This window comes from Trachinotus anak, unplaced genomic scaffold (genome assembly GCF_046630095.1).
Source record: "Trachinotus anak isolate AG129_WGS33_773 ecotype Australia unplaced genomic scaffold, CSIRO_AGI_Tana_v1 ptg000025l, whole genome shotgun sequence".
NCBI classification, from domain to species: Eukaryota; Metazoa; Chordata; class Actinopteri; order Carangiformes; family Carangidae; genus Trachinotus; species Trachinotus anak.
Genome location: NW_027273876.1, coordinates 21,684,834 through 21,702,245, shown reverse-complemented (window position 1 = coordinate 21,702,245; position 17,412 = coordinate 21,684,834). Strand labels below are relative to the sequence as shown.

Here is a 17,412-nt window from a genome sequence, read left to right as displayed (position 1 = left end):
GTTCTGTATGTTCTGTAGGTATCTATACAAACACATGCACACAGAAAACAGAAAAAAACAACACTGCTTGCTCACAAATATTTCTGTGAGCAGGATGTTGGGAATGATAAACACGGCTCCTGGCTTTTAAACAGATCTGCTCTGCAGTGTGTGGTCTGCAGCGTGTGTGTGTCTCTGCATGCTGTGTGTGTGTGTGTGTGTGTGTGTGTGGAAGTGGTCTAGGTGGGAGTGTGGGGTCATAAACACAGAGCCTCCCCCGTGTCTGTGGATCTTGTTCTTTCTTTGTCTGCGTGGTTTCCCTCCCTCCTCTTATCTGAAGGTCTCTGAGATCCTGGATCTGACACACAAGTATGAAATGTTCCTCCTTCCCTCCGAGGCTCTAATTACTCTCCGCTCCTCTTCCTGGTTGTTAATTGTCTCAGGTGGTTCATGTTCGTGCAGCTGTGAGTTTCCTCAGACCCCTGCAGCTTTAAACTGGATTCGGTGGCACATCGCAGCGCTCTCCTGGGGGAGCACCTCTGTTATGTAAGAGCAGTCCCTTCCCTTTATCGTGACTTCAGTTTAGGGGGTGGGGGGGGGTGGGGGGGGGGTGTCATGACCTGCTGGTCACAACATCACAGAGAGACGACACAGGCGTCAGCGGCTGACTGAGAGATGACCACAACATGAAACATGCCCCACGTACACAGGAACAAACGCACACAGGGTTTGTCTCAGCAAAGTGAGGATGCAGAGTCACTGCTCATGTCGGATGACTCTGTTTGATACAACGTCGTCTCTGCTCTGTATTTTCTTCACAGCAGCCACTTCAAAACCTAACACAGCCTCATCCTGAGTTTGTTTCATTGGTTAGTGATGTCTGCGCTGCATCAGTGACTAACGTTACAGTCAAGCAGTGACAGTTGAAGCTGTAATTCATGGTACATGTGGATTTAGTCTCTGGTGACAATGCAGTGTGACTGTTAGTGCTAATTCTGCAGAGTCTGTTTGATCTGAAGTCAAGCGACGGCTCCTCACTGCTCAGTATTGTGTTTACAGCAGCTGCCACGTGATGGTTAGCACTTCTAACAGTTAAGACTCACACTTTTACAAAACCTAACACAAGCTCATCCTGAGCTACACTGCAGGACAGGTATCGTTTCATTGGTTAGTGATGTCTCCGCTGCATCAGTGACTAACGTTACAGTCAGGCAGCGACAGTTGAAGCTGTAATTCATGGTACATGTGGATTTAGCCTCTGGGGACGACGCAGTGTAAGTGTTAGTGTGCGTTAGTCCTGCAGAGCTTTTTGATGTTAACTTGTTGGACTTGTCTTCGCTGCTGTTTTCTGTTGTCCGCCCTGACGGCAGAGTGCACGTGAGGAGGGCCTGAGCTGGGCTGTGTAATCACAGTCCGCTGACCACACGATGCTCTGCGGTGTTAACTCGGCCTTCCTTGACAACAAATGACACACAAACCCAACACCACATTTACACGTTTTCAGATTTATAGTGTAAATAAAGCATTGTTTGGCGCAGCTCGCGCTGCTGAAGCTGTGATAATTACACGAGCCGGTGCGCTGATATTCTGATTTACTGCCTCAAACACTCACCGCCACCTCACCGGGCTAACAATAACACCACGCTGTTACACTCACACTCCAACAACCTGGTTGCATTTGTTCCATGAATCGTCCTGAACCGTCACCAGCAGGAATGTGCCTGTGACAGATGTATGAGCACCACTGTACAACTTGTAATAAACAGCTATTACTACATGAAGTATTGGGTTTATTTTAGTCTAATGCATCTGCATAAAGTGAAAATCCACCTTAAAACAGAGCCCACGTCTTCCTGTTCGTCCTGCGGTCTGGGGCGCCTGAAGGCAGATTTATGAAGGTGAGGCAGAGCCAGTGTTCAGGTGAGCCAGCGCTCCACCACAGACACAGCTCCTCTGACACTGACTGATGCTGAACCCTGAGATAATAAGGTGATGCAGATTTGTTCAGAAACACAGGTAGAAACTTTTTTTATCTGTTGCCAGAGTGAATCCACTGTCAGTGGAGGCAGCCAGGTTTCACCTCTCATATTATTACTTATCATCTGTCAGAAATGTTATCAGAGCTGCTGTGATTAGTGGAGAAACATTCGTCTGGTCTCACAAGATGTTTATGATGATTATTTATTAAAGAATTAATACGACGAACACAACAACAACAACAACTGTGCTCTCAGTAAAGTAAATACTGGCTCCACTTGCAGTTAGGGAGGATCCTAAATATGTGAAACATGGGCTTCAGTCAAACCAGATCTGGGATCACTTCATTTAAATCAGTGTGTTTGTCTTTTTATGTTTGGACTGTGACTTGTAATGATTTTGTTTTATTTTACCTGCTCAGAGACTGTGGATGTAAATGGTTTATTCTATAATGATGTTTATTAACAAGCATTTTCTCTATCAAATAAACATGATAGGTAAAAATTAATTCTAATTCAGTCTGACACTGACCTAATCTGTTGGTTTCTGATGCCTCAGTAACAAGCTAACGTGACAAGCTAATGTCTCAGGGAGGCCGATGCATTTTAGATCAGAGAAGATCTTTAATTTAATCCCATGATAAACACTTCCTCACATTATTACTGGGATGATTTGGTGTCATGATAATATGTCCCACCACTTGCTGTGGTTCTTCTCTAAGCTAACAGTTGTTAGCTCCGTTGACACACCGGGCACAGTGGGTGAGACAGACACAGGCCTGGGTGTGGTAGCTGAAACTCAGCAGGTGTGTAGTGAAGCCGGAGCTGTGTGTGGTGCAGGAGGTGGTGCACACTCAGTGGCTGCAGTATCACTGTTATTAGTTATATCTGCCTCCTCTGTCCTACTGTTACGTAACGGCAGCGAGCTTGAGAGCCGGAGCCACAGCCCTTTGAGCTGTTAATCAAATCAGCATGAGAACTAGTCAGTTAACACACACACACACACACACAGACCATTCTGCAGTCCGTGGGGAGCACTTAAGTGAGATCTTTATCTTTCCTTTTAGCTTCACCCATGCAGCAGCAGTTCCCATGGCTTTGATAATGCAGCTCAAGCATGGTGCAAAAAGCAGCAACACCAGTTTTCACAGGACCCTGAACGTAACTTGAGGTGCTGCAGCTTAAAGAAAAGTGTAAATCCTTGACCAGCAGATCGTCTGAAGCCCCCCCCCCCAATCATCAGTGGTTACACAGAGATTTAAAGGTAGTTTTATCTCACTTACGCACAATGTCTCACTCCTGCTCTCATAAATTCAGTCGGTTGTAACTTGTAGATGAATCAACTGTAACATCAAGCAGCCTGAGGACATGATGGACTTTACGGCAGTGAGACAGAATCTCTACATCTGTGCCACATTAACCAGCCAGAGCACATCAGTTAGAGAAACACACAACCTGAGGCACCTTTGTCAAACAGCCTCCTGCTGCTTGTGAACGCAGCTCACTCATGTTCCCTGGAGCACCGGGGGTCAGTTCCCACCCTGCCGATCTGCTCTAAACAACTCAGAGGAAAAGCATCATTTACCCTGGAACGCAATTACTGCAGCGCAGGGAAACGGCAAGGAAGAAGTGAACTGAAGCCACTGAGGCCACAAGACTGTAGGTTCACAGCTGCTTTCAGAGGCGACGTCTACATCAGCTTCACAGAGAGAGAGAGAGAGAGAGAGAGAGAGAGAGAAAGAGAGAGAAAGAGGGAGAGAGAGCAGGGTCTGGGCTCTGCTGCCACCATCAGTTACATTTTCCTCAGGGAGGTGGCAGTGTTGGTCAGACTACACACACTGTGGTAGCCCAGCACAAACACACATGCTCAGGCTCAGACGGTATCTTCAAAAGAAAGTGTGTGTATGCGAGGGAGATCCAAGAGGAGCTGAATCCAGGGAACCTGGACTTGGTTGTGGGTACTTGAAGATCTCTCATCCATCTGCTGAGGAAGCCTATTAGATGAGAGCTCTTCAAGTGTCTAGAACCGAGTCCAGTTGCTCTGGATTCAGGTCTTCTTGGAGAACCACGACCTGGACGACTGAGCATCTTCATGTGAAGGAGATGGATGGACACAAAGCCCGAACAGCTGCTGTGTGTTATGAGGAGTTTAAATCAGTGCTGTCGTCCATAGCCTTCCTCCCCTGACTTGATATACCCAGGTACACACACACACACACACACACACACACACAAGCACACTCACGTACACAAGCACCATCAGCTTCCACTTCAGTCACATTAAGATAACCTCTGACCCCTCTCCAGTCTCTAATCTGCCTTTATCAGCGAGCTCAGAGTCACAGAGCGAGGACGTCTCGCTGGCTTCCCTCAGCAGCAGCAGCAGAACGCAACAAGTGCGCTAACCTGCCTGAGACATCACCCTCACGTATCGTGTTTTTATGAGGAGGCGGATGAACATCAAAGAACACGCCCAGCCGTGAATCCATCACGCTGTGACGGGGCCCGTCGTGAGGCTCAGCACCCCGGGAGGAACTCTGAGTTACGCCGGCCTCCCTTTGGCATTCCTCGTGTCGTCACACGCCCGCAGTATATTACACACACCTGTCACTATGCTGGTGTTACTGAAGACCACAGCGCGGGTGTCAACACAACTCATCTGCGAAGACAGATAAATGACACAACGTACACAGGATTGTCTGTAAATGCCAAGTGTTGGCAGACAAACTGTTTGCTCGGCTCTTCTGGGGAATAAACACAGCTGCAGACAGAAGCTGGAGAGTTCACACACAGACACACACAAGTAAACACAAAGTGCACATCAGTCATCGTTTCACTTACCTGATCTAAACTTGCTTCGTATCAGTATGGAGTGCTCAGAGCCCAGAAGAGTCATAATGCTTACAGTACAGTTCCAGCGTTCAAAAGTCGCAAAATAAAGTCACACAAGCTGAAGAAGTGGCACTCGCTCCGACCCCCCCGGCCGCCTCTGGACCCCAGGCTGAGATGAGATGGAGTGGACCCAGCCTGCCTCATCAACAGCTCGAGAAGAAAACTAGTGTAAGAATAACCATAACACACACACACACAGGCTTTCTGGTTGTGTGTCTCCGAGCCAGTGTGCACAGCAGCTGCAGCCCTCGGCTCTCCGTGCTGCCTCCTCTGCTCTGCTCTCTCTCCCCCAGGGGCTGATGTGGGAGTGTATGAGTCTTCGGGGCGGTGAAGCTTTGGTCCCATCTAGCTGAGAGCTCTGAGCAGGGCCAGGGACGGCACACAGGGATATGCCCTGATCGGGGAGGGGCTAATTGGCCAGGGTTTCCTCTAAGCCACGCCTGCCTGAGCCTGGAGGCTGGACGGGGCCCGGCTGATGACTTCTTCCTCCCCTGCCACCAGTATAAATATATCTGCCTATCAGCCCTGCTGACTGTCATTAGACAGCAGAGAGGGGGGAGTTAGATAGGGGGGGAAAGATCAAGATAGAGACACAGACACTGATAGGGGAGTAGCAGTGCAGCCAGGAGGGAAATGCAGGGATGGCAACAGGTTTCACTTCTGGTCTTGTGGAAGCAGAAGAAAAACAACTTTGGATATGTGTAACATGTAAAATGAACAAATACTAAGCTTCTGACATGATATTATACAAGATACCTCCTGATCTAAACCAGCAAGACCTTCTAACTTCTAACTTCTTCATTTAAGCTGGACCGTCAACATCCCTTCATATAAACAGTAAATGTAAAGAGATAAATACTAAGTTTAATGCTGCTCTGTGTCCAGCAGCAGCTGTTTTAGCAAAAGGTTAGCGACTAGCTAGTGAAAATAGAGTAAGATTTTGATTTTTAAAGAGCCAGATATTTCCCTCCAGAGTTGTTGGCAACCAAACCAGAGGTAAAATAAAACTGAATATTGAATGTAGATTCATCAGTGGAGCAGAAACATGTATCCAAATAAAGGCTAACAGCTAGCTCTTTGCTAATGTTGCCATAACAACTTAAAGGTCCATGTAAAGGTAGATGTCCATGTGTTTTTGAATAGGTCAAGGTTCTATATTAATACTGTGAAAGTATCAAAGCCTCAGTCCACAGAGAAATGCACACAGCCTGTATTCAGAAACTGAGCCTTAAAACCAGCCGTCAGGACTTCTGGAACTTTGTGATGTCACAACAAAGCAGTCACTGCCCTCAGCCACGCCCCAAGCCCCGCCCACCTGGACCGACGAACCAACCTTGCAGGATTTGGTTTCTCTGAGTGTTTACCTGAAATCTGCTCTATTTTTATTGATTCACTCAGAAAACAGTCAGCCAATCAGAAGAGAGGCTCAGATCCTCTCCTCTGATTGGATGACTGACCTGTTGTTACTAGCTCCAGAGAGAAGCCTGAGAGAGGAGATGTAAAACTACACTGAGATGGTTTTTGGTTCTTAAAACCGCAAATATATCTTCTGATGGAGATCAACACTTCAGATAAAACACTGAAGAAGAGTAGAAATAATTAGTCAATTTTTGGCTTGTTTCACCCAAGGGATCAACACAGTTTAATACAAATTCATTGAGCTATTTTTTGTTAGATTTTTGTTAGTTTTTTGTGTTTATTTTTTTTTTTTTTGAATAAAAGCCAAATTTGCCAAACTAAGGAACCGGAAAAGGTATGCCAGTGAATTTCCCCACTGTGGGACTAATAAAGGCTATCTTATCTTATCTTATCTTTGGTATCAGCATCAAAGTTTGAGTACTGTCATTTGCCTTATGAGGGTTTTCTGTTTGTTTTATGCTTATTATAATCATAACTTTTTGTTTTTGTGTAACTATTCTCCTTCTCTATGATTAGAAGCAAAATACAAGAGATACTGAGAAAAATTATTGTTCACTATGAAAATAAAACTCTGATTAGAAGGAAAATCATCAGGCCTGTAAACTAACCCAAACTTGGACATAAAGACTGGGAGTTGTCTGGGCATTTATTTGTGTTGATATGAATACATATTTACTGCCCTGCATTTAAAAAGATCATTCTGTGTTCACCTCTTTGCTCGTTTTATCCATTCATCGATGTACAGCACTATAAATGATCGGCTGAGTCCAGTCAGTCCAGCAGCTGAGCAGCAGCAGGTTTATCTTATCTGCAGCAGATTCTCCAGCATGTATTCAACAAGGCTTCCCTTCCTCCAGCTCCCACATACCAGCCCAAACATTTGTCAGAGTTGAACTCAGCTCTGTGCCCGCTGTCCTCCGAGGACACAGTCAGCCAACTGCAGAGCCTCCTGAGCGTCCGTCAACACAGGACGTCAGCTGGATACAAGACGGGTTTCTCTGCAGTTGTTTAAATCCAGACTTGACATGAGCGCGACATAGAAAGTGAAATCCAACACAATAAGATGATGTGGGAATGTCATGTATGTGTCCTTGTTTTTGTGACACACTAGGTGTCAAAGGGCTACTGTCTCACTGCACCCAGATTACAGGGTTCAGTGGTTACTGCTGAGAATGTGGACAGGCTAAACAGTGAGACAGAGATACGTGTCCCTGGACCAGTCTGGATTCTGGTCCCTACAAACACTGCACAAACGGTTATTCAAGAAAACCACAATATCTTATTTAACAATATTTTATCCTATTCAAAGTTTGACAAACACTTTTTGCATTAGATTATTAATCTAGTAATTGTGTTTTGTCTGCACTGTTCAATATTTTTATTTAAATAATTTAAAAACAGACAACGTGTCATGTGAAAGGTGTTTTACAGTCTATAGGTTTAATGTTGTGGTTCTGCACCAAACAGCAGTTAGAAAACTGAATCACTGCCCAGATATTTTTCTCAGGAGTTGGTGGCGACCAAACAGTGAGTGAATCAGGATGTTTATTCAGTCACTGACACAAACAAACTTCCAAATAAATGTTAATGTTGTTTTGTGTCTGCTTGACGTGTGCACAGGAAAATGTTTTTATTAACTTTATAAGGTGATAATATACCAGTGTTGTGTTTTCAGCTTGTTGTCCTGCTCCCAAAAATCAATTAATACCCAAACTTGAACCCTAACCCTAACCCTAACCCTTTAAAGAATCAGACGAACACTTACAACTTCTAGTTCACTTTATCATTGATTCAAAATACTTTTTTCCTTTTATCTACTAGTATCACTAGTCACTAGTAACACAGTTATGGAAGCCCTGAAATGCCTAAGCTCCTTCTTTTATTTTTTTCTGAGAAATCTGGTGAATTTATTTTTTTTGGTCAGGATGTGTTTGTATTTGTCAGACTCATTTCAGCCACAAGAGGCTGTAGGGCACCACTACCCCAGACTAAATAGGACTAAAAGAATTAATTACAGGTTATTTTTAATTTCTCCATGATGCACAATAAATACATGGTACATATATATATATATATATATATATACACACACACACACACCGGTATATATATATATATATATATATATATATATATATATATATTTTTTTTTTTTTTTTTTTTTTTTTAAATGTGTGTAACGTTACTGTTCCTTCTTTTAGCAGAAATGCATTTAAATCCAAAAAGTTATTTTTTAAAGAACAGCTGGGAATAAAAAAACAAAAAAAACCTTCATCCTAATGCTAATAATAGTAATTTCACTTCCCTCTCTCCGGTTGTTTCACAGATGAAAAAAATAGAAAAATTATCCTGACAAAAATAATGAATAAATAAATTCACTGGCCTTCAGGGTAGACATTGGAAACTTACTATAAAATTCTTGAACAAAGTTGAGTAAGCCTTAATTATAAGAGGACAGAGCCTACACTGTACGTGAGGACATGTCTTCAGCTTTCACATTCTGGTGAATCTCCTCGTTATTGATGTAAAGATGCAGAGGAATTCACATCTTCATCATTCATCATCATCCAGTGCCAGCAACCACCATCATTTCTGAAGTTTCACTGCTTATATTGTTTTTTTATTATTACATATTTTTTGTAGTGGCCTTATTTTTCAATTCTAGTTTCAAAAAATGATCATGACATTTTTGCTTAGTTTAACCCTATAAATATATTTTATATATGTATATTACACCATATTTTTCTCATTCATAGACAGTATTTTTTTCTATCTTCATGTGATTCTTCCCTCCGTTTGATCTCGGTGCCTCTCTACTGCTTTCCCTTTTTTAACCTTTCCTGTCTCTGTTTATCCCCATGAGCCTCATCTCCGGTAGACTTTTGTCCCAAAGTTGATATTCCACTTAAAATGCCCACCAGTTTCCTGCCCTGCCCCTTTTCAGTTTGCTAAATAAAAAGAATACCAAAGAGAAGTGTGTGATCACTGCAGGCCTTTTCTCCACATTGTGTAAAAACTGCAGCGACTGAGCGCTAATCAGTCATTGAGAGCTTTGTCCAGCAACAGCTCACTGCTTCTGCCTCGCCGCCATCCATTTTAATCTCCTCACACCATAAACACTGCTTGGCTTTTGTTGCCAGGAGCAACTACACACAGTGCTGAGATGAACGCACCAAAACATGTAATATTTTAATGTTATAAATGACACGCCCTCTTCTGCTCTGTGACGTGTGCTGGAGCACGCTCCAAAACCCCCATACAATGCTCAAGTCAAATATTTACACAGAAGCTCCTCAGGCCGCAAATCTATCACTGACTACTTTCGTTTTGTGTGTGCAGTGAAAGAACACACACACACACACACACACACAAATTACATTTGTGCATGGGCGTCTTAATTAGCAGGTGAAAGTGCTTAAAGGGAAGGTCTGTCAGAGGTTTGACAGTGTACACACAGCGTGTTGGAGAGATTCCTGAAGAGGTCACCCAGCCCTGGCTTAATCCTCCCCTTTAATTGGGCCCTATGTCAATGGACGTGACAAGTCTCATCTGAACTGTCTGAAGCTGAACATGTGTGTGTCTGAGTGAGTGTGAGTGTGTGTGTGTGTGTGTGTGTGTGTGTGTGTGTGAGATAAAAAGACAAAAAGAAAAGGTTCATGAACCAGTGAGACAGATCTCAGACAGTGTTACATACAATAAGCATGCAGCAGAGTGTCACATATGATGCATGTTTCAAAACAAAGCACATCTGACGCAGTGACTCAAAAGCTTTTGTATGGACCATGTTAAAAACACACATCCCATAATGCAACAGAACATGTTTATTGGCCGACTGCGCAGACATCTCGATCAAAAAATGACTGTTAGTGTTTTGTGTGATTTCTTGTGTTTTAGATAAAACAGATGTGACCAGTTAAAACTTCATAAAAATGACGTCCAGGGAGCGAATTACAAACAGTTATTATGTACGACGTGTCTGGAACTTTTCTACAACATCGTCATCACTGTCAGCTCCAATAAATGATGGATCAGTGGAATGTGAGCCTCTGATAGGAACAGTAATATTCTACATGCTCCACATATCTCTGCTCATGTGCCAGTCCCAGGAATCCAGCTGTCCCTCAGACATTTGCCTGAGAAAGTGCCACAGAGGGGATGTGGACAGGAATGCACTCTCCAGAGCTGTATGAATGGAACATGTGCTGGACACTGTCTGAGCTGTGGAGCAGCTGTTATACTGCAGCAGAGAGGAAGAAGTGTCCTTCATCATTCTGTCTTCATCCTACCTGTCTGCCCATCCCTCCTGCCTGCTGCCTTCACTGGAGGACAGAGACTTCAACCAGTTTGAACCAAGCAGAGGGAAGTATGAACCAGGGACAGTGCTAAAAACCTCTAGGTTAACTGTACTTCATTTAACTTTGAGTACTTTAATACAGAGACATCACGAGAACTAATACTACAGTACCATGTGGAAGCTAAACTTCTGAAAATGTGATGATGCTTGTTTTTCTACAGAACTGTAGATGTCATAGGTACTACAGATGTGATTCTTCCAGGACTGACAAGAGCAGTATGATAACACTACAGGAGGTCTAGCCTGACATCAAACTGGAAGAGAAGAAGAAGAAACTAAAAACAACAGGTGTAATCGCAGCAGCAAGTGCAGGTGCAGCAACAGATCCACCAAGGCTTGTGGAAAACCCATCATAACTGGTGTCTGGAGATATTTAGTATCTGACTCAGATCATCAGGACAAGTTGTAGCAGATCAGATGTCAGTGTGTGAACGGAGCCACCGGAGGAAAACAGCTCAGAGACACATTAAGAATGCAGAGGCCACTCTCACTTCAAGCTTATACAGCTGGACAATACAACACCTGTAGAGATCCTCCATCATACAGGGTTTACACCACATGATTGCAACAACGCTCTCCTGGGCCAGCAGCAACAATATCAAAACATTAGCCTACACAGTGTAACTCATTGGCTTATACAAACACATACTGCCTCACCTCCACCTGTCCACCTGTTCTGTGATTCAGATTCTTCTATAATTCACACACAAACGCATACACACACCTGTTAGTGCTTCTTTCCTGTCTGTCTCCAGATGTTCTTTTGGTCCTCTCCTCCTCGGCTCTCCAGGTGCTGCCTCTCTTTGTCTGTCTGTCTGTCTGCTTGTCTGCTCCTCCCCCCTATCTTCTCTACTCTCTCCTCTCCTCTTCTAGTGATAAAAAGGATGCAAACAGCATAAGTCAACCAAAATCTAACCCAATCTCCCACTTTGTGCTGTCAGGCCTTTTTTCTTTCTTTAACAAATCAGACATAGCACAGGGCATATATGGATTAGTTCTACTTCATTGTGGAGAGCACTGTACCTCATAGGAAAAAAAAAGTAAGCTTTACCACACAACTTGACTAAAAGCCTTAAAGTAAGCCGGGGTCAGACACCTGGTAAACAGACGGTGAGCTCCTGCTGCTACAGCTAGCCTCAGGTTGTGCTGCGCTGCTAACGCTAGCCTCCTCCGCTCCCGGGTTAGCTTGCACATCATCTTCCACAACTTCTTCATCCTGACTCCCCCGACTCCGTTTGACAAACAACGGCTGAACAGATGAAACACTTCTTAATAAAGACGCCTCCCTCTCCCCCTTTTTCTCTTGCGTTTAAAACAACAACTTCTATTACTTTAATTGATTTTGAACTAGCATACTCCTACTCCCTCGGTCCTGCCGGGGCGGGGCGGGTTGTTACCATGGTTTCCACACTTGCACTTGACCAATTATATCATTCTGTTTAGGTTAAATAATCTCAGCGGGGTTTTTATTGGTTATACATGCTGTCATTATCCAGAAGTTAAAGAGGAAAAAAAGAAAAAAAAACAAGACTTGTTAGCTTGTTTGGGCTAACATTAGCTTGTTTATGCTAAGTTTAGCTAGTTTATGCTAAGTCTATCTTGTTTAAGCTAAGATTAGCGTGTTTACGCTAGAGTTAGCTTGTTTAGGCTAAAGTCTGCTTGTTTAGGCTAAGGTTTTTTTAGGCTAAAGTTAGCCTGTGTAGCCTAATGTTAGCTTGTTTAGGCTAAAGTCTGCTTGTTTAGGCTAAGGTTTTTTTAGGCTAAAGTTAGCCTGTGTAGCCTAATGTTAGCTTGTTTAGGCTAAAGTCTGCTTGTTTAGGCTAAGGTTTTTTTAGGCTAAAGTTAGCCTGTGTAGCCTAACGTTAGCTTGTTTAGGCTAGCGCAGCGACAGCTCATAATATGAGTCTTCAGTGTATTAGTCATTTTAAGCTTGCACACCGCCTACATGGAGGTGAACGTGTGTGTGTGTGCTAGATTTGGTGTTTTTTGTTTTGTGTTGTGGTTTTAAATTTGGTATCGAGAATTGTGGAATTTAGTTGGTATTGTTACTGACTACAAACTACTACAAGAGGCTTCTGGTATCGTGGCATCCCTACTTTTATTAAATGAGAATTACCTTGAGAATTTGGATCAACTAAGGCTCCGTGTCAAAATATAGTTTTTAACTCTGATATTGATCTAGATCTTTCTTATTGTCAGCACATTTCATGAGGAAACCAAACCCGTCAATGCATTAGTCTGCCTCTCAGTACTGTTTAACTTCTCTACACTCATTTAAAAGGCTGAGCAAGGCTCTGAAGACTCTGGAGTTTTAAGATATTTCATTTGCTGGGGACTTGCTCCAGATCTCATCTCTAGATCTGTTGTGCTACATGTAGATTCATTCATTGTTCATTGGTTTTGGTGATTTCATGGGTTATGTTGACATTAACAAACAGGTGGAATATTGCCATTATTTTAGGTTTTGGTTTGGGTTTTTTTTGCATTTTCCTAAATAAAACCGCACATGGAGAGCTGGAGTTACACCAGAGGAGCACTGGTTGGTTTTTGGATCTTTTGGATGATCAGAGAAAATCAGCAACAGTTTCTGACCCTGACAGGTTTGGTTCAGCAGGATCATCTTCACTAATGACTCCACTTTATGATGTTTGAAGCCTAAACACAACCAGCAGCAGCAAAAAGCTCATGTTAGGCTGTAAACCAACGACCCCACGGTCACATGACTTCACCGTCACCACCACTAACCTCCAGCCTGTAGTGTGATTCAGCTCTGAGCTCTTCTACAGAAGCCTTTCCTCTGACAGAGTTAGTGACAGTCTGTAGAAACACAGCGAGGCTGTAAAGGTGGACTGGTGAGGAGGTCGGTTTCATGTTGGACTGATGACGTTTAACGTCCCCGACAACCTCTGTCGTCTCATTTAGACTCTTGTCTCTGGCCTTTTTAACAGCTGGAGAAGCTTCAAGAATCAGGACTGAGGGATTTACTGACGGATCTGATGTCAGAGAATCAAACCTGAACATGTCTGAGCTGCTGTTAAACACAGACCTGACTTCATGGAGTCTGCTGTGTGCTCAGCGAACAGAATGTGGTCATCAGAGGCAACAGAACGTTTCTGTCCGAGGCTTCGTAAGAGTTTAATCCTACCATGAAGAGGGGGATGAGAATATAGATGGTAAAAGTACTGGAAGAAACAAAGCTGGCAGGGAGGTGAGTGTGTGTGTGTGTGTGTGTGTGTGTGTGTGTGTGTGTGTGTGTGTGTGTGTGTTGTGGGATGAGGTGAGGGGGGGCTGCATTGGAGGAGGAGGATGGGAGGCAGAGGTTTGATAGAGTGCAGATAAAGAGTTTGTCGACTAAAGTTGAGGGTGTCAGGTCATGAGTGCACAGGATATGGATGGGGGGGGGGGGGTCTTGCAGGGTGTGTGTGTGTGTGTGTGTGTGTGCATGATTGTAAAGGACAACAGCTGTGTCGCATCAGTGTGAGTGCCGTCACACTGCTCTGTGTCGTATAGCAGCTCCGCTCTGTGTTGGGTGGCTCTCAGGTACATTTAAATAACCAATCAGGAAGCTGGAGAGAGATGCATCATGGTCCTGTGGCAGTGAGGTTCATTAATAACATTAGAGCCATGTTTATGATGAGCACATCCCCTGATACAGATACATTAGTCAAACACATTAGTCAGACCTCATCCTGAAAGCATCTCCTCTTGTTCTGTTAGAAGTGAAACATACTGATGTGTAACGTAAACGAAGCAGAGACAGAGAGAAATAACTGATCTTGTGTTTTTCATGTCAGCTGCCATTTGTCTTTGATTGGTCTCAAAAATTCACCATGTCCTGCTGTCCGCGTTTTTTACATATTCTGAATCAGTGATAAAGTGAACTTGAAGCCATGTTTTTGTAAGCTATCATTTATCATTTAGCTCCACTGTAAAAAAATGTAGGAAGTCATCGGGTGATATGAGGTCAGATGATGGACGTTGGACTAGTCAACAGAGAGAGTCGAGAGTGATTCATTCCTTTATCAGCAGCCAATCAGTCTTATCAGAGAGCAGAGGGGTTTCCCACGACACCAGCCGGCTGCATGAAAACAGAAAGACGGGAGATTGTGGAAAACACTGAATATGAAGAGGGAGCATACAGAGAAGGAGGTGTAGGAGGGCAAGAGGTGAGCGAAGAAGGAGGAGAAGTGAGAATGAGACGTGGACGGAGCCAGGAGTCAGGTTCAGCCTCTGTGGTTTGTAATGAAGATGGTCCAGGGGGAGCGAGCAGAATCCAAACCAGAAGTGACAGAGAGATGAGGCCGAGCCAGCAGCCTCTCCTCCTGTCTCCTCTCACACGCCTCCTCTCTGCCCTCACGCCGGCTCTATCTGGTCTGAGGCTCGGTCGCCCTCGCTCTGCTTCCTCTCCTCGGGCCTCCATGGGCCCGTGGGTCTGAGCGGCGCACGTCTGCTGCCAGCACGTTTGAGAGACAGCGGCGCTGCAACCAATCCGAGAGGAATCCCAAAGCACAACAAGAGTGCGAGGGAGATAGATTGTCTCCACATCATGTGTAAAACAAAAACGCCATGGGGAGATACTGTTTTGTGTTTTTGTGGTTGTTTAAATTTCGCCAATTGACTTTGCCTCCGCTGCAGTCTGCAGGAGCTGGCGGGCGGCCACGGCGGCGTGGGTAGGGAGGAGGGAGGGGAGCATGTCTGTGAGGCCTCAGCACAGAGACGGGCCTGCATCACCACAGCTTAGCTCTAACTCCTGCCTATTACCGAGGGCTATGGGCTGGCTTTATGTGGTATTCCCAAAACTTCACTATCAGAAATTTAATAACTCAACGTCTACTTTGTTGTTGTTAATGTGTGTGTCCGTGACTAATGGGCCCAGATGAAAGGAACATCAAGAGGAACGACCATCTGTGCCAAGCAAATGTCTTTCATTTGGCTTGACGTTGGTATAAAGAGAAACCAATTAAGTCAAAATTAGTGAAAATGAAATAGAAAGACTCTGTAGGAGTTGAAATAAATCCAGGACAAACAGCGAGGATAAAACTGTGGCATGCCACAGGCTGATGGTACAGCACAGAAGCACAGCTCAGACATTTGCACCTTTTTAAACCTCTCAACATGAAAACCCTCCACGCAGAGTCAAACCTCTGTCAGATTATCACTACACCACCATCAGGGACAGCTCTGGACAGAAATCACTTTCCAATCATTTGTTGTTGGACATATTGTGCTGCGGTGGTCGGCGAGTAAATTAATCCACTGGATTAGAAAAATATTACTTAATGAAATCAAAGTATTAATTTCAGAAATTGATTAATAAAAATGAAACTGGAATTTGTTTTGTTACTGTTCACATGTGGTGCTGTGGAGTCACACATCAGTTTGACAGATTTACTGAACTGTGTTTTTTTTTCATACCACACATCACATGGCGGCTTTTTCTCAGATCTGTCACAGAACTTCAGTTAGAACCTTTTGCATTGCTGCGAAAAACGACCTTTCTCATGCTTTTATTTTGGAGGCAAAATCCTTAAGAGGAAGTGATTCTGAGGGTAAATGTTGCTGTCATGACGGAGATTTATTTTAACAACAGCACATTATAGCTAAACATGAGATGGTCACTCCAATTTAAAAAAATAAATAAATAAAAAATCTGATGATCAAAACACTGGAGGTTCAGATGTTATTGCTGGCGGCAGTTTTGGCCCACGGCCGTCAGTTGCTGTTCTGGCTAAAAGTCTGTGAAAATCAGTTTTAAAAGTGCAAAGAATGTTTTGTTAGTTTGTTTCTTGAACATGTTTAGTGCCACTGACATGACGATGGTCTAACAGAGACTGTGCCATACGCCTGTAAACAGGCAGAGTAAAAACCAAGGAAAAACATTACTGGGTTAAAAAAAATGGCAAAGTAGATATGAATCTCAGTCACATGACTCTGACAAGGAGTCGCAGTGTTGCAGGCCCACCACCACAGACCTGATAGAGGACGTAAAGAAAAGACCCAACAGTACAAATATTTAGTTATCTGGATCTCTGAGCCGGTCCAGCACTTCCAAATGGCCTGGCTGAAACGGCCTGTCAGCCAGCACATTCCTTCTCTCAATGGGGACCAACCAGAGCCGTGTTTCTGTTGGTATGACCCCACCCTACCCTAAACCTGCCCAGCCCGTCCAGTCTACAACCCCATAACCCCTCCCTCTCCCACTGACGTCTGTTTAACAGTGTAAAACACGCTGCCCCAGACGCTGACCCCAGGTCAGATTTGCATTCTTGCATAAAAAACAGCTTCACAGAGGGTCTCCATGTGTAATCTGACCCTGGAACAGCGTCTGCGCTGGTTGACAGACAGAGAGCAGACCCAGGGGTTGCCACGGGCCACAGACTGATCCCTGGGTACAGAGCCGGTATCTGCTGGGCTGGACTCCACTTGACCATTGAGGACCAAAGACTTATTTATAGTCTCTGTGTGTATGTGTGTTTGTCTGCACGTGTGTCGTATGTTGTTTGCACGCTCGCCCGGAGGGGAGCACATCTTATCAGCACCGCGGAGCATTCATCAGGGGTGACATTTTTTGCCATTCAGCGTTCAAACCAAACAGACGGCCACATGTGCTATCTTCACTCTGCGGGATGTTGAGAGGCCTGACGTATGCGACCTGTCAGTAAGAAATTACGCTATCACCACGCTGACCCATCGATTCGGTACGTTTCCCTTTTTATTATTTTTCCTGCAGTAGGTGATTCAGTCGGACAAACCTTTTTTTCTTCTTTGCCTGATTCCGAAAGCTGAAACAAC

General features: G+C 44.2%; 1 protein-coding gene across 10 annotated transcripts in view; it reads right to left on the bottom strand.

Annotated features, from left to right (window-relative positions):
• Positions 1–17,412, bottom strand: part of myocd (myocardin) — a 114,942-nt gene that overhangs the window by 21,787 nt on the left and 75,743 nt on the right. For 2 of the 10 annotated variants that reach the window (XM_071462155.1, XM_071462158.1), the window contains exons 1-2: positions 11,717–11,842; positions 11,345–11,489 (exon numbers count right to left, since the gene is read on the bottom strand). The exons of 5 other annotated variants lie outside the window; for them this stretch is intronic. Coding sequence is in view for 3 of the 5 variants with exons in the window: in XM_071462152.1 (XP_071318253.1) it covers positions 4,797–4,851 (55 nt within the window). In the remaining 2 variants the exon portion in view is untranslated. Of the gene's footprint in view, positions 1–4,796; positions 7,965–11,344; positions 11,490–11,716; positions 11,843–17,412 lie in introns of those variants that run through there. 3 more of the 10 variants (XM_071462152.1, XM_071462157.1, XM_071462156.1) reach the window with 3 other exon arrangements.